The sequence below is a fragment of the Myxine glutinosa genome, chromosome 3, assembly GCF_964187855.1.
Source record: "Myxine glutinosa chromosome 3, kmMyxGlut1.1, whole genome shotgun sequence".
NCBI classification, from domain to species: domain Eukaryota; kingdom Metazoa; phylum Chordata; class Myxini; order Myxiniformes; family Myxinidae; genus Myxine; species Myxine glutinosa.
Genome location: NC_136263.1, coordinates 22,767,825 through 22,786,335, shown reverse-complemented (window position 1 = coordinate 22,786,335; position 18,511 = coordinate 22,767,825). Strand labels below are relative to the sequence as shown.

The following is an 18,511-nucleotide window of genomic DNA, read 5'->3' as shown; positions in this document are numbered from 1 at the left end:
GTACATGTGGAGTGTGTGTGGCGTACGTGTGGAGTGTGTGTGGACCGTGGAGTGAGTGTGGCGTACTTGTGGGTCCACACGGGTCCACAGGCAGATGACACAGCCTCGGTTTCTCGCAATACCGTTAAAACGCCTCAACGGGCGTAAACTGACAGATCCGTCTAACGAAACGACAGCTTCTCCCGCCATATTGTTTATGCCACCAAAGATGGCGGCCGGAACCGGTTGCCATGGACGACGCCCACGCGATGCAAGGCCTCTATCGGCTGATATTGTCATTTATTGAAACGAAGACGTTCTTTGTCGGGTTCGTGTGAAGCAACCAGAAGGCCTAGAGAGCTGTGGGTGGTCTCGTTAGTTAGGCCTGGATCCTATCTCGTTTGTCATGAAGTAGTAAGTGTCTGTGATAATCTGGTGGACAGGGAGAAGAGATCGTGGGAGACCATCGGCCTGTTAGACCACTTGCGCATGCGCAGTGTTGACGCGATCGACGCATTGGAATGTTTACGGTACTGCGAGGCGATCTCGAGATCGAAATGGCAGTCTATAATATGCTTGAAGAACTTAATAATTTTCAGAATAAATACATTTTAAAATAACAAGCTTGTGTTCATTATTTACAAAAAGGCCTACCAGTCCCATTGCTGTCTTAATTTCTCTCTGGACGGCGCCACAGCAAATGACGAGGACCGCAAGGCATGAGGACACAAAAAACACCTCTATATGTGCAATCCATGCTTTTCAAAAAAAAACGAAAAAAGAAAAAAAAAAACGCATCGCCGCATCAATTCTGGACCTTTGGTTTGACCAGAGACCAGCAATATATTTTTTTCGCCTAATATGGAATTATTATTTTTCTTGACTTGGGTTTACTTTTCTGAACTCAGTATATCAATCTGGTGAGTTTCTTTTATGCTTCGGTGATTTCTTTGTTAAAAGAACCATGTCACTGATTGTCTTTCACAGCAAGAAGTCAATAACAGGATAATATCACAGGTGGCGTGATAAAATGTAAGGACAGGTACATTTGACGATTGGCTACACAATCGGGTATATAAGGGTGTTGCGTTCTGTATTAGTGGAAAACGACTTCTGCATGTCTACAAAAGTTATTGCCGCTTCCTCTGAGATGGTCCGTAAGTCGACAATGCTGTTTGTCATGGAGTGGTGGCTTTCGAAATTCTGGCATGAAACAGCGTGCTATTGCTCGGAAGTATGGCATCACTCAAGGTCAGGTGTCAAAGATCCTGAAACGAAATGCTCAGAGGGTGTCCCCACTCCAATACCGAGTCCAGGACGTCCCCGCAGAACCACAAGGAGAGATTGATCGCCAGCTCCACCGGTTAGTCTGCAATGGCCGTACCAAGTCAGATAATTGGCTTAGGGCTGAGTGCAGCAACTGACAAATGTGCCTGTATCCAGAAGGCTAGTCAACCAACGACTAGTTCAAGCAGGCTATTCGTGCCAGGCGTCCCCTGAGAAAGCCACGCCTGACCAGGACAACACAGCCAGCGCCGATTGCAAATGGGCAAGAGAGTCACCGTCAATGGCAGCCATGGACACTGGAATCACATGACCTTCCAGTGACGAGTCTAGATTTCTGGTCTATCGTCAAGATGGCCATGGCCGAGTGCGCAGACAAGTGCATGAAGCCGACAACGAAGATTGTATAGTGCCAAGAGTCCAAGCTGGAGGTGGTGGGGTGACCGTTTGGGCTGCTTTTCATGCAGGGGGCAAAATCTGACCTGGTTGTTCTGAATGGAAACCTGAACCAGTTCAAGTGCAGGGCCCATTCTGGAAGAAACATTGCTTCCATTTGCTCGTGCAGCCTTCGAGGAAACTTTGTCTTCCAAGATGACATTGCACGGCCTCATCGTGCTCGCATGATCCAACACTTTCTTGATGACCCATGGTTGCAGAGCATATGGAGTGGCCTGCCATGTCCCCGGATATGAATCCGATAGAGAACTTGTGGGCAGAATTAACGCATCAAATCGACAACTTGGACCAGCAGCCTACCTCTGTGCATGAATTGCAGCAGGCTATTGTCACTGCATGGCAAGCGATTCCTGTCCAAACCTTGCAAATCTCGTGAACAGCATGCCTCAACGTGTACGTGCTCTCCTGAATGCTCGTGGGGGTTACAACGAAGTACTGGAACTGAATTTTACTGTCCGTAATCCCAGTCATAATTTAACTTTTGTTTTTGTACGTACAGAAGTTTAACACTACTGTCCGTGAATTCAGTTCAATATCAGTAAACATCACTTTCAAGGATCAAGTATTTGCTTTGAAATGTCAAATGTGGTTTTTGTTCTTTTAAAGGCCACATTAACAAAATCTAGAATAATTTCAACATAATTCCAGTGAACTTTTGGTTCCAAGTCATCTTGAAAAGTAAGTTTACCCCACAAAAAAAAATATTCCATATTAAATGCCAAGTCTGTATATATATGAATGAATGAATGATCGTTTTAAGGGCATTTTCCCTGTCTAGAGCGGGGTTAGCCTTGTGGGCCCCATGACAATCATGATTCCCTGTTTGAGGCAAATGTTTTTATGGCCGGATGCCCTTCCTGATGCCAACCCTTGGTCACGCTCTTACGATGCGCAGGGATACGGTGTACCTATTCTAAATCGGGGTACACACCGTGATCATTCATCCCAGCAAGCTGGTACTCAATTTGCCGACCTCGGAAGGATGACAGGCTGAGTCAACCCCCCTGGCGTTAATTCAGCGATCGACTGGGATTCAAACCAGGATCCGAGGATCCCAAGCCGGCACCTTAACCGCTATGCAACACCAGGGTGTGTGTGTGTGTGTGTGTGTGTGTGTGTGTGTGTGTGTGTGTGTGTGTGTGTGTGTGTGTGTGTGTGTGTGTGTGTGTGTGTGTGTGTTATATATATATATATATATATATATATAATATATATATATATATATATATATATATATATATAATATATATATATATATATATATATATATAATATATATATATATAATATATATATATATATATATATATATATATATATATATAATATATATATATATATATATATATATATATATATATATATAATATATATATATATATATATGTATAATATTATATTTATATATATATATATGGATGAAATGAAATGGCCAGGTATGGGAGAAAGGGAAGTATACAGGGTGGGTGTTTGAGTGTTCCACCATGTTTGTTGGTGCTGTGGATTCTGAATGTGGAGGCGATTTTGTTATTGTAGTCTGCATTCGCAACTGGCTGGGTGTGGGGGTATGTACGCATCCAGGTGTAGTTGCTGCATGTGGATGTGTATGTGCTCCTGCTGGCCCACCTTAGCTGACCGTATCGAGGTTGAAGGGGCCGAAACGGGATGACGCTGAGGACCTCGACTGAGGACCCGGTCAGTGCGGCACACTTGTGACCAGGTGTGTTTTGAACTTATGTATATATATATATATATATATATATATATATATGACGGTTGAACCCCCCCTTTGGAACTCAAGAAGGGGCACCTTGAAGCAGCAAAATGAGGTTTAATACAAAATCGAGCAAACACAATATTGTGGAGCATGCCTTGAAATCACAGGGCCTTGTCACACAAGACCTGCAAGTCCAAGCCACCCTCTAAAAACTCCGCAAAATACAATTTGTTATATACATGAAATAACAGGAAAAACGCTGCGCTAATTATGACCTCAGACAAGAGAGGGCCTTTGAAGACACAAAAAGGAAGATATTTCTCAGGCTCTAATTCCAAACAAGCTGGGCTTTCCAAGGCCCAGCGATGCATTCCTATAATAAAGTTCTATGATGTGAACATTTGGTAGTGAAACATAAGAAACCAGGCACACAAAGATCAAGGGATACATATTACATCATCCCCTGTTCGAGGTTAACTTACAACCGAGTCGTGAATCAACATGTTTTGCAGTGAATCTAGTTTTTTGAAGCAAGCAAAAGAAAGACACAATTAAATATATATTTCTCAGGTGCCCTGTGTCACGTGGTGTGCCCCCCATCACCCCTTGGCTTTACGACAACTCTTCGGAGCATACAGCAATCAGTTAAAACGAAACATATTTTGGTTATTGGTAAAAATACATAACGGTATTTTTTACCTTTACCTTAAGAAGGCATAACAGTTCTCCACATACCGCCCTTTTGGATCTAAGATACAACGTTATCTATGAGCCAATCAAAGGCCTTTATTTCAACCAAAGCAGAAACTAAACCAATCAGGAAAGTCATTCAACATATCACGCGAAGGCAGCCCAGTAAGCATGTCCCGTACCCAAAGCACCACACATACTCAGTAGAATGATTCGCGTCTGTAAGTGAGTATACAAAGTATACAGTGTATAAGTCCGCAAAAGCAGGGTGATCAAATGGCATGAAAAATCCACCAAGAGAGGTGAGAGAGACAGTGTAAAGGGTTTACTAAACGTACCACGCGAATGCAGCCCAGTGAGCATGTCCCGTACCCAGTACCGCACATCGCACTCAGCAGGATGATCCGCGGGTGTGTGGGTGTAAGTGGGTGTAAGTGGGTGTATGATGTAAGTCAGGTGTAGATGGGTGTATGAGGTGAGACCGTAGAGGCATGAAGATCGAATAGCGCGTCAAATCCACAACGAAGACCTCTGGTTCCACCGGGGTCCACACCCAGGAAGATCTCCCGACCCACCCTTGGAGCACAGAGGTGCGGCCAGGACTCCTCCCCAACTGGAGCTCGCCCAGGCTTCCCCTAGGTGAAATCCTTGTAGATCTTCAGCGCTCAATCGATATTCATGTTCATGAGGTCTCTTACATGCTGGTGATCTGGGGAAGACACAACATCGTCAGTATCAGGTGGCTCAAACCTATGGCCATACAACAAAGCATAACGGTCCAAAGGAGGGAGAGAAACTTCCTTTGAGTCAAGGTCGAAGTTGTCCGAGTCGTTGCTGCTTCCATCGTCATTATCCATGAATGAATCGTCGAAGCAATCAGAATCGGAGCTCGGAGCATTGTCATTGTCGAGTTCCTTGCCACCCAAGCCCGGATTTGCAGTCGGGTCCGGTGTTGGGTCGGCATCCAAAAGTGGGTCAGTGACGACTGAACTACTGCGAGACTTTAAGGAGCAGAGGTGAGCTTGTGAAGCAGAAAGAGGCAAAGCCGTCATTGAGACATAAACATCAGTATCAGACTCACGCGAGTGGTCCACATCATCATCGGATTCATCATCCGTAACATCATCCTCGGGTGGCTTAGGGCTGTGGCACAGACGGTCAGCAGCAGTCAAGCCCTACCCTTCGAGATAAAGAGAGAGACCGCCCTTAGGTAGGTCATGGTGTCTGCATGTGACGCGTTGGGGCCTAGAGCATTCGGCTTCCAGGCAGCCCGCAATGCTCTGAAGTCCCGCCATGCCTCTTCGGTCGGAGTTGAGTCCAAAGTCGGGGCCGGGTCAACAATGGTTGATTTACTGTGAGCTCGTGAGACAGTAACAGCACAAAAATCATTAAGCGACGCCCGCGAGGGCCAGAGCACGTTCACATCTGAATCCAAAACCAGTTTGTCAATGCAGTTAAAATAGTCATCAGTAATATAATCCTTTTCAGGCAAATCAATCAAGGAAGAACAATCTTCGGAAGCGGAGATCTCATCATTGCTGCCCAGTGACTCGTTCGGGTCGTTGTTCCAGGATCCGTAGTCTGCAGTCACGTCGACAGCCGGAGTAGCATCTGGATCCGTGGTCAGCTTGGCGGTCATCACCATGGCCCTTTCCGGGGTCGTCTTTAGGGTCCATCCTGTGGTAAACTTTCTCACACATGCAAGGACTAAAGCCTTGGTTAGTACACTACAAATCACAATTCCTAGCCCCCCCCAATTATGATCAGTCAATGGAGAAACTCACTACATTGTCTCCATCTTGCTTTGTTGTCTTCCTATGTGCAACCATCATTTTTTGTAAACACATATTTGTAAACATCATCTCGTATTGCTTCCATCCCATCAGTGTCTCAAAATCTGAAGCACAATTTTTCCTATATTTTTTTCCCTGCATCTAATATCATTCACTCATCTCACTAATCATCCTGTGTAAACAAATTATCCACCGACTCATACCATAATTCACGTTAATAGCAGCTGGTAGTTAAATATCAAAATACATCAACTGGTATTCAAGCGAATTTCGCACCAGTATAATCCACTGGAAAAATATTTCCTTTCCCTGCGCTTTGTCCTAGGTTCTAGAACCTAGAGTCACCCATGTAGAGTAAACATTTATTTACACATCTTTCCTCTATCATCTTTGCACTTCCAACAACCTTTTTCAACACTTCCTCAGCAAATCCTTTCCTTCAGACTCAACCCACATCAATACAATGTCCCCTTCCAGGCGCGTCTGTCTAGCCACCCACAAATTGTCCACAAGACGAAATCATCACACCCCACACCCCAGCTCTCGAGACCACCCAGGGGTCCCCCGAGAGATGCACCCCAATGCCAATCAGCTCTCGAGAGCTCAACCCTGAACAGGGGCAAAACCAGCAACACTCAACTCTGCCAAGCAAGAGGCCAGAGCAGCATCACTCCCCCCTCCCTCTGCCCACCACAACCGGCAGACAGACAATGGCGAGCCACAAGCCCCAACCCCACAAGGCCCCAGCTCCCATCCAAAGGACACAAACTCTCCCAGACCGGCACAATCCCCCCGCCAGCCCATGCACGAACCAAGATTGCAAACAAATAGTTTTCCAAACAAAACTCAGTTGTCACCCTATTGCACCATATTGGCAGAATTCACTTCAGCTCTCTACCACTCTTGTGTCGAGTGGTGCCCCAAAATGACATTGCACGAACCCTTTCAATACCTGTCTAAACCTACTGCCATTTAACGACGCTTCCCAGATGACGGTTCCCCATACACTATTCTGGCACAAAATTGTTGCATCCCACAGATGCCACGATTATTTGAACAAACCCATTTTCCTAATCCACCTGTTCAATTCTCATTTCAATTTAAAGTCAATCCAACGTCCTCTAATACCTCTCTTAGCATCCCATGCACCTGTTGCAGACACCTGTTTTAGCCTCTGGCCCAATAGCTGCCCAATAAACAACTAATAAAAAGAAAATAACCTGATCTATTTATTGAAATAGACCTAATTCTCATGTTGGTCAATTTTTTCACCCACTGTGACTCTCGCGTCAATCCTGCCATTCCCAACCACATTTCCAGCGAGGATGACGTCACTATTTCACACCTTTCCTCCCTTGAACAGCGGGAGTCCTCCAAGAGATGCATTCCGATGTAAATCACTTCAAAGTACCCGAATAGCCCTCCCTGGAATCGCACCTTTAACATTACCGGCACCGCCCTTTCTTGGTTCAAATCTTACCTCTGACAGACACAAATCCACTGCTCAACTCTATACTGACGGACTGCATCACTGAAATAAATCCTGGCTTCAAATCAACTTTCTCAAACTTAACTATGATAATTCTGAAATAATCGCATCATCTTCCTTCGAACTCAGAGCACACCGACACGGTATACATCAAACATTGGATTCATATTTCCACAGACCTCCACCACTCTGTTAAATCCTAAACATGCCCAATGGGCAATCCCCTCTGCTCAGGGCTGCAAAATGCTGGATTCTAACCTTCCCAAACACAGCTCTTGTCTGCCAGGCTGCAAATTCAAAGCATTTTCAGTCCCCCTTCTCCCATACACTAGCCAGTGTAAGCCAGCCAAACGTGAGCTGTGACCTTCATAACTCCAAACAAATCCACTGGCACTTTTTAAAACAAACTTTCCCAGTCACCTACTAAAATAAAGTGCAGCTCTTGTCCGTAGATATACGTTAACCAAGATCCACCACAATTCACAGCAGGTGACCACCCACCTGCCTTCTGTCGAAGTCCAGTCCAATTTTCTGAGTTTCCATTCACAGACAGACAGACAGACGAACCCCCAACGTACTAACAGGATGGTCTCACAGAGGCCATTCCATTCAAATCTGTAGGCTGCCACGATTCTTCCCGCCAGGACACACCATCATAGTCACCATAGTCACACGACACGTCAGCAGACACAGTGAATGACATTCGACACCATAACAGACACCGCAGACACTGCTCCTCCTTGATCCATATCTGCAGACGCAGTCAGACACACCCAGTCGGACAGACAGACTGGCTCCACATTACAACTGCAAACATCCGAAATGACAACAGCTAACACCAAATATTTATTGTCCCCTTTTCAGGGAAGTCAAATCAACCACCATTAAAGCACAAAACAGAAAACGACCATATACTCAGAGTGAGACCCGAAAATCAAGCAGACAGACCGACAATCGAACCTGTCTTTCGACACTGCCGAACGACAAGTCTGCAGATACTGAGGGAGTGACATTCGACCCCCAGTAAACACCGCGGACACCGCTTTGGTCCGCACCTGCAACTCCATCACGCGCCTCCAACTTCTTTTTTGGCGCATCGATCAACACAACTGTACCGACGCATCTTATATTCTACACATTGCTATCCAACTTTTCGCCACAGTCCCATCACAAACAACGTATCTCTCGCGGCATGCATGGCGGGAATCACACTCGTATTGCACCAACATGGAATTCGAGCACATTCCATAGCTGCAAAAATATTGTGCTGGACAAGACATTATTATCATCGACTTGCGCTTTCACACGCATGGCAAAGTCCACGGATGTACAAAGTCGAAGTGCCCTCTCCCTTAATTGATCCACACTGCACCTCGGCACACATCCTCAGATAATTAAATACATGTTTTAATCCAAGCGTGCATCCTCGCACCCGCTCTACCACCACCTTCCAACCACCGCAGGTGCACCTGAACTCCATGGCACACCCGCAACTTCCTCAAAATCAGTGTCCAGAGACATGACTCCATGGACAGCCAGAAAGCCAGACAAATACGGACACACACACACAGAGATAGACACAGGTGGGTTATCGCCGGCATTCTGTACAAATTCCATGTTCCTGCCCATAAGTTGGCCCATCAAGTGTAACCCCTTTCACGAAACCGTTTCCTCCGATCTGGAGAACGACCGAGAGAGCTCAGAGCTCCCGTCCTTAGGTATCTCCCTTTATTCAACGCATTCTGCAATCCCAAGTCAGCCAAATACAAGCCCCTACCTGCCGTTGAATAAACACCCAGTCGGTTGACAGCCTATCATCTTTGACTTTTACTCCCATTCTCCCTTGCTACATCTGGAGAGCCGTTAATGTGGGGATGTAATTGAACACTTGTTTTAAAGCCCTGTCTACACATGCTCTCCATAAAATACTCATTATTCCCTGCCAATTTTCCCCAGCAGACTGAGTCCCACATGGCATCTCAAAATCTAAACTGATACCTTTTATTTCTTCCTAAATGTACTCAATCAATTTTTACCTTCCAACATATAAATAATATCATTCCAAAGTACTCATCCGGATTGCCCAACGCCTGCAGGCAATTTGGGGAACCCCTTGTCAATCAATGACACACATCAATGACACACACACAATAAACACAAATACACGCTGCAATGACAGATCATTCATTCCCTTATACACACATACCATGTGACTGACCCTTCATTCTCCATACAATACAGTATAAATTCATGCACACTCATGCACACTCCAATCCTACCTACCTGTGAACTTACCTGGCCCCTTGCTGTGAGCCTATCCATCCCTTGGTTTCTACCTGGATTTCTTTCTTCCTGTGCTTTATCTGCTTCTTCCTCTGCTCTTGAAGTCTCAGCACTTCTCCTGCCTTTCTCCTATCTGGTACCTGCGCTTTTCTGATTCCAGTTTAATTTATCCTTCTCCAAAAATCACATAAACATTTCCTATTTCCACACACATATAAGAAATAACCAATATCTCCCTTGAGATACAAAACAAAAACGCTTCCAACTCTAGCATCCCAAAGTCTTCCTTGGAAGCATGCTCGACAATGCAGCACCGCTTCCACTCAGCACACAACATACATGTGCTCACTCCAACACATCACTTCAAGCCACCTCATCACTCGCATTGTTCACACACACGAATGCGTCCCCTGCTTGTGCACAGCATGGTCCGCATTCCTGTCTCGATTCCGTCCCACCTCGCTGTTCCCCGCGAGGCAGCTACTCCGTTGCCCCGGTAACCTGCCTGCATGTCTCGGCTCGCGTGTTCACAGCTGGATTCCACACACCTCGTACATTATAATCCTCTCTGTTTTATTTCTCCAGATCTAACCTCATCTCTTGTCCAGAAAGAGCTAATACTTGACCTGCCTATAGCATATTGTCAGAACTCCTTCCTTTGGGTAAAAACTGCACCGGATGTGCATGCCTTAAATCCTGAGACAGGACAAAGAAGGCCTTGAGGGGGGGGGGGTTTATCAGATACACACATCCAGTCCGTAGCTTAACTTATTTATCCAAGCCCTCGCCGGGGGTCTAGTCAATACCTATGACCTATTCTTATCCTTATCCTTATCCTTATCCATAGTCTTATCCTTATCCACCCATGCCTGGGTCTAGTCTTCCGTCCCCACGCCGGGGGCTAGTTAACTACTCCCCACGCCGGGGGTACCTTAACCTGAGGCTATCCCTCGAGGGCTATCCCTCCTAACCTAGGGCGCCCTCCTTGCTCGATTCATTAATCCACTGGTTGCTTCAATTTGGTTCGAGATACATGCTCAAGTACAGTCCAGAGGCCCCACGCATCCAAATGGAAGAGAGAGGCCTTTAAATTTGGGAGTGCAAATATGCTTACCTCAGCCCAAATGGTGCCAGCGCTGGCTTTTTGGCCTCTCCCCGACCTGAGGAGCGTGGCCCCCCTCGACATGCACCTGGATGTATCCCACTTCTGACACCAGATGATGGTTGAACCCCCCCTTTGGAACTCAAGAAGGGGCACCTTGAAGCAGCAAAATGAGGTTTAATACAAAATCGAGCAAACACAATATTGTGGAGCATGCCTTGAAATCACAGGGCCTTGTCACACAAGACCTGCAAGTCCAAGCCACCCTCTAAAAACTCCGCAAAATACAATTTGTTATATACATGAAATAACAGGAAAAACGCTGCGCTAATTATGACCTCAGACAAGAGAGGGCCTTTGAAGACACAAAAAGGAAGATATTTCTCAGGCTCTAATTCCAAACAAGCTGGGCTTTCCAAGGCCCAGCGATGCATTCCTATAATAAAGTTCTATGATGTGAACATTTGGTAGTGAAACATAAGAAACCAGGCACACAAAGATCAAGGGATACATATTACATCATCCCCTGTTCGAGGTTAACTTACAACCGAGTCGTGAATCAACATGTTTTGCAGTGAATCTAGTTTTTTGAAGCAAGCAAAAGAAAGACACAATTAAATATATATTTCTCAGGTGCCCTGTGTCACGTGGTGTGCCCCCCATCACCCCTTTGGCTTTACGACAACTCTTCGGAGCATACAGCAATCAGTTAAAACGAAACATATTTTGGTTATTGGTAAAAATACATAACGGTATTTTTTACCTTTACCTTAAGAAGGCATAACAGTTCTCCACATATATATATATATATATATATATATATATATATATATAATATATATATATATATATATATATATATATATATATATATATATATATATAAATATATATATAAATATATATATATATATATGTATATATATATATATATATATATATATATATGTATATATATATATATATATATGTATATTATATATATATATATATATATATATGTATATATATATATATATATATGTATATATATGTATTATATATGTGTATATATATATATATATATATATAGTATATATATATATATATATATATATATATATATATATATGTATATATTAATTTATTTATATATATATATTATATTTATATATATATATATGAATGAAATGAATGAATGATCGTTTTAATGAATGCAATATATATATATATATTTCTATTTGTATTTGATTTTGCTGCCTTGCTCCTTTTATAATAGAGGATCAGAGAGCTTGAAGATATATTGGATCGACAAAAAAGAAAAATGAAGGACATAGAAGAAAAGGTATTGTGTCATTTATTAATCCATTTACATTCAACATCTGTCATTAAAAACATGCTTTGATGGTAACAGTGATTTTAGAATGTCAAACTCGTGTTCTCAAAACAGTCACTTACTTGGCATTTTCACTCCATTTGCAACTTGTAATACAAACGTTTAGTTCTGCCTCAAAAAGATTCGATTTTCTTTGGTTAACATTTCTGTATGATGTAGTGATGATCAGTTCACGTTAGACAAAGTATTTGGGGTAAAATTAATTTGAGTTTGTAAAATGTTCAAAGTAACGTGCGATGTATGTAGGCCTATTGTATACGTTTTACGTTCACGGTATTTCAGTTGTTTCCTATATGGTGTATTATGCAGTACATCAGGGTACCGTATTAGAAAAAGAAAGGGAAACAACATTTTCTTGGCATCCAGCTGTTGAAATCCACACTAACAGAAGACCAACAGTCATTGTCATAGATATTGCGCATTTTATTGTCATAATGTTTCAAATAGTTTTGACAGTTTCAGGGAAATAAAAATGTTCAACCCTATCGAAAATAAAGGGACGAAACTGCCGACTGTTTTTGGTACCCTTGGGTACTACATAATGTAACATACATGTATATGTTGAGGCCACACATTATGAATGTAATTCTTGAATACACAATATGTTGCTATAAATATATAATGAATAGCTCAGAGAATAATCCAAAACTTCGTACCTCGAAGCTTTTATTGTGTTAAAACCTGCACTGTAGTATGTATCACTTACGCACAATTCATATTCCTTCCTGTCCTTCCTGCTTCTCCTTTTTGTTTTAGTTTTTCTTTTTGTTTTTATTTTTTTCCTTAGCATTCATTCTATGGTCATAAATCTTTAGAAGATCAGGCAAGTTGACATTTTCCATCCTCAACATTTGTGAAATGTTTCTTACTAAATGGAACTGTACTTTGTTAAAATTGTACTCATATTCAAGTCAACTGCAGACATTGCTATCGTCTAAGTCAAAAAAGAAAGTTATTTGTTCTTTCAGCAACAGTGCATGTGTGTAATGCAGTTGTATAATGTACAATATTTCATGGCCAAGTATGAGCCATTTGGTGACCACTGACTACTTGACTTCCTACCTTTCGCAAGTAATGGTGCAGCCCCACTACAAGAGGGCGCTGTTGCACAGCCGTGAGGGAGCAACAGGTCTTTGCTTCTTAAACTGTGTGACATTATGAGGTGAACACTTGCACAATTTGTTACGAACTTTATGTCACGGGGAAATCTGTATGAATGGAGTGAACGGTTTCAGAAAGGCCGCACGAGTATATGCGATGAACAACAAACTGGGTGCACTGTGCTTCCGACCACTGAGGGTGGGTTCATGTCATCTCTCTCTTCCGTCCTTTTTGAAACCATTCGCACTGCTCATACAGATTTGGCCACGACATGCAATTCATACCATGTTGTGTACATTATCCTACAGTCTACAAGGCCCTTGTCTGTTACTCTTTGAAATACTGCTCTCTGCTATGGGCTGGTGCCCCAGAATTACATCTGGCTCCCCTGGATTCGGTGGAATCTAAAGCTCCCAAACATTATTGGAATCTCTCATGATGAGGCCGAAGCACAAGGTCTGTTGCTTTCACATCCCAGGCAGGTCGGTAGTCTATGTTTTCTACCATCTACTCTCCGACAATGATCCCTCTGCTGTCTCAGTTCTCCAACATCCCCCTCGTCCCCCATCTATTCCAAGATGCACGTGTTCTTCCAGTAACCCTCCTCCTTGCTTAACTTCCAAAATCCAGGCTGACTGAACATCTCCACTCTTTTATTCTCACCTCTTCCGTCTACGGAACCACCTTCCACAGACCTTTTCCCCCAATTTTTCTTCCATGATTTCAAGCAGGCAGTGCACCACCACCTCATGTCACCCCCCATCCTGAAACGTGATATTTATCACCCCCATTAAACCTTCCTCACAAAATGCTCTTACTTACTGATTTCATTTTTTTCCTCCCCCATTCCTTTCTCTCTGTCTCTCTCTCTCTGTCTCTCTCTCTCTGTCTCTCTCTCTGTCTCTCTCTCTCTGTCTTGCTCTCTGTCTCTCTCTCTCTCTCTCTCTCTCTCTCTCTCTCTCTCTCTCTCTCTCTCTCTCTGTCTCGCTCTCTGTTTCTGTCTCGGTCTCTGTCTCTGTCTCTTTCTCTTTCTCTTTCTCTTTTCATTTCCTGTCTGTTTATTCCTTTGCTGGTTGTGCCCAATTCTTCCACCATGACCCCATTGTCAATTCATCCTTGCTCTTCCATGAGCCTCGCTCTTGTAGAGAGAAGCCAAACCTGATGAGTCCTCTCTGCTCCACAACTGTGCACTCTTGTAGTGGGGCTGCCATCTTTACAACTCACGATATTGGGTACTAAGTGATCAAAGGACGACTCACTCTTGCCCCTGGATACTATCGCACATAATGTAATCGTATTAGACACACAGACTGTTGGTGAGAGCAAAGTTAACATAATTTATTCACTTACCTTTGTGAAATATAATTGTCATCTTGCAATTTGTGGTCATGACGAAGTCATTACAAATCATTTCAAGTGATTTTTTTTTGAAATTCAAAGTGAGACTATCATGCGCAATAAGTACAGCTGACTGTTGTGTGCACAAAGTTGTACGATCTCACATTATATGACATGCTTTTTCTTTATTTTGACTGTTATTGCAATGACCTCCAGGATGACCTCGTTTGTGACGTCAAAAGCGTTTGTATGCATCAACACTTCTTTTTCCATTCTCATCTCGTTTCCACCGATTGGTGTGTAAATGTCAGAGGATGATGCAACATTGTCAAAACTCTCAGGAATGTCCACGGCAGGTTTACTTGAATATGAGTTTAAGCTGTGCATGCTTATTGATTTCATAAACAAGTTTGCTTGCTGATGAACATTCTGAACCGAGTATTTGTTTCCATTTGACTTTTCCTTTATTCCCCACAGGGTGGAAATGCAATGTGGAGGACCACGTGGCTCTTTGGTGCTCTGCGTGTCCTCCAATGAAGACTTTCCTTCAAAATATATCGACCAAAGCACAAGCTAGTAACTGTGTACATAAAATGTACTTAACTGTACATAGAAAATGGCTTTATTATAACACTTATATTTACATATTGTACATATATAATGTGATCAAGCAACCTGACTCAAATGTAAGAAGGAAAGTTTGACTTTCTTTATTTTGGGAAAAAAATTAACAAAACTGTAAAAAAAAATTGTTAAAAAATTGCCCAAAACACAAACACTCGACCTTAAACATCTTCCATTTACGTATTTTGCATTTTCAGAGCCAAGGTCAAATTGTTTCCTCTTTTGACTTATTTCCAACTGACTGCCCATTAATTAGGAATACTTTTAGCTTTGTATTTGTTGGATTTTTATTAACATGTTAACTAGTAAATTCATCAACCTCATCGTGAAATATTGACGACCATCATTCCGATGGAAGCAAGCACGAATGAACTTGATGTGGACACAAACCAAGCAACAATCTACAACCTCAGCATGTAAAGCAAGTAAGTGTTATGGGCGGTTATGCATATAGGGAATCGCATGGCACTCCCAATGAAGAGGAGGACACCAAGCTGTGCCCTTGTGGTTAAACGCAGTGGTTCCGAGAAACTCTGAATGATGAAAAATGTTACACTCAGTGAATTGTATGTAATAACTCTGGTCCTTGACGTTAGAATATGTAGCGAAAGCTCACTGTAATGATGATGCTATCTCAGTCACACGATTGCCCGACTGTCCTGTTGGGGGAGCCCTAGTTTACACCATTGTTTGAGTACTCCAGCTCTGGGGTGTGGTGGACAAAGGCAAAATCTCAGATCAATGAATTGTAAGAAATAGGTGAATATACTGTACATGTACGATGTGTGTCTGTGTTTGTGTGTGTATATATATATATATATATACATACATACATACATACATACATATGCACTATACAGTCGTGGCCAAAAATATTGGCACCCTTGCACTTTTTTCAATTAACTCACAATTTTCTCTAAAAATAAGTTGAAATTGACAAAAGTATTTTGTCTCCACAATTCTTTATTTCACTGTTCATATTACAGAACCTTTGTTTTTTTTATTCAGAACTTAATATCTCCTTTTAAATCAGAAAATAAAAAGAAATGACATTGACAAAATTATTGACATTCTTGACTTAATATTTGGTAGCACAGACTTTGGACAAAATAACTGCAGTCAAATGCTTCCTATGGCCATGAATGGGCTTCCTACACCTCTCTACTGGCAGTTTGGCCCACTCTTCTTGTGCAAACTGCTCCAGTTCTCCCAGATTTGACGGGTGCCTTCTCCCAACTGCTGTTTTCAGATCTCACCACAGGTGTTTAATGGGATTTAGACATGGACTCATTGCTGGCCACTTCAGAACAGTCCAGTGTTTTGTCTTGAACCATTCCTGGGTGCTTTTTGAGGTGTGTGTTGGGGTCATTGTGCTGCTGCAAGACCAATGACCTTAGATGGTGACCCAGCTTACTGACACTGGGTTGAACATTGTGCTCCAAAATGCCTTGGTAATCTCCTGATTTCATGATGCCATGCACACATTCAAGGCACCCAGTGCCAGAGACAGCACAGCAACCCCAAAACATCACTGAACCTCCTCCATGTTTGACTGTAGGGAAGTTTTTTTTTTTTTTTTTTTTTTTTTTTTTTTGTATACAATATCGAGGCTCGTGAAAGAGCGAACATTAATCACACAGAAAGACAAACCGACACATAAAACATATAACATAGGGAGCGGTAGACAAGATGGGGAGAGAGGGGGAAGGACACAAACACAACATTTGAGAGCAGGGACCGAGAGACATGGAGACATCGAGAGATCTGAGAGAGGGCGAGGGCTTTGGGGGGGGGGTGCGTGGGAAGGGGGCAGTGGGAGAGGTATAAAACATATGGACACTGCCAGGACTTCCAGGAAAGAAGTTGGAATTTCAAACAAGGTGGATCTGGGGTGAATTAGCGGGGGTAGAAAAGATCAAGGTTTTGGATGGGGGAAGATAAGAGATGGTGGTGAACAGCTGTTTTAAAGACCTGGAGGGAGGAGTGGGATTGAAGGGAGTGAGGGAGTTTGTTCCAGAGGCGGGAGAAAAGAGGAATGAAAGAGTGAAGGTGAGCGGAGAGCCGAGATTTCGGCAGTTTAACCATCAGAGGGTTGCTGGCAGATCTTGTGCGACCTGTAGGAATATTTGGGGGACAGAGCACAGAGAGAGCTGGGGGTGCAAGGCCGGAGAGGAGTCGGTAGAAGACAGAAAGACCACCTACCTGCCTGCGGTGAGTGAGTGAAATGGTGAAATGGTGAGTGAAATTGGAGAGTATTGGGGAATGATGGTACCATCGTATGTATTGTTCATGAGATGCAAGTGATATTGTCATGGTACTTTCGTTAAGAGTGTTATTATTGTGTATGTGAGAGTTCTTAATACAATTACTTATTTTGTTCTACACAATTGCATTGGTGTGGTTTTACCATGGTTTATTAGAACACACAAAATAACAAATCTTTCTGCCGCGTTCCCTCCCGAGACTCAGAGGGGCACCATAACCGGGGTTTGGGGAGGTAACACGTCACAAGAATGACTCCTTTTCTCCATTCAAACTGGTTGAATGAGTGATTAGCTTAAAATCCAATTATTTCTAACAACTTCTAAAAGGTGCCAATAATATTTTCCTGGCCATTTTAGGATTTATGTGTGGAATAACCGAAGATTTAGTAATCTTTTTCAGGTTTTTTTGTGTTGTTCCACTGCAACCCAAGGAAATACATATGTTGATACAAAAAGATTTTTAAATTTCAACAATTTTCTGGAAAAAATGGTGCATTATTTCAAAAAAGCGCAAGGGTACCATTATTTTTGGTCACGACTGCATATATATACATATATATATACATATATATATATACATATACATCTATACATATATATATACATACACACACACACACGCGCGCATTTCCTTTTTTGAAGCGATGTTTTTTGCCGTTGTATTTAAAAAGTTGTGATTAAAAGGTGCATAGATTTTGTTTTTGTGCATTTATTGTGTGCTTTTTTTTAATGATCATATATATGTCGTCATAGACATATGTGAAGTTGTGCCTGTGAGTTGTCATTCTACATGCAGTTTATGGTTTCAAATGAAGTCTGACAGGACGATAGTCTGACAGTAGACCACTTGCCTCCGAGCGATCATGTCTTCATTTGATTCTCGACCCAAATATGTATTGCTGATATTGAATTTTGTTGAGTTCGAAAATTCTTACATCAATCATTGTTTGAGAATATTTTTTTATGCGAGGCTAGATCTTGAATCCTGAAAAAGGAGTTTTGTCCTAAATATAACG

At 42.5% G+C, this 18,511-nt stretch overlaps 1 protein-coding gene across 1 annotated transcript in view; it reads left to right on the top strand.

Annotated features, from left to right (window-relative positions):
- The window catches only part of LOC137423760 (janus kinase and microtubule-interacting protein 3-like), a 225,009-nt gene extending 208,990 nt beyond the window's left edge, over nt 1-16,019 (top strand). Inside the window, exons 21-22 of the mRNA XM_068111243.2 lie at nt 12,052-12,117; nt 15,085-16,019. Of these exons, the coding sequence (XP_067967344.2) occupies nt 12,052-12,117; nt 15,085-15,144 (126 nt within the window). The 3' untranslated portion in view covers nt 15,145-16,019. The remainder of the gene's footprint in view (nt 1-12,051; nt 12,118-15,084) is intronic.
- Nucleotides 16,020-18,511: the final 2,492 nt, after the last annotated feature.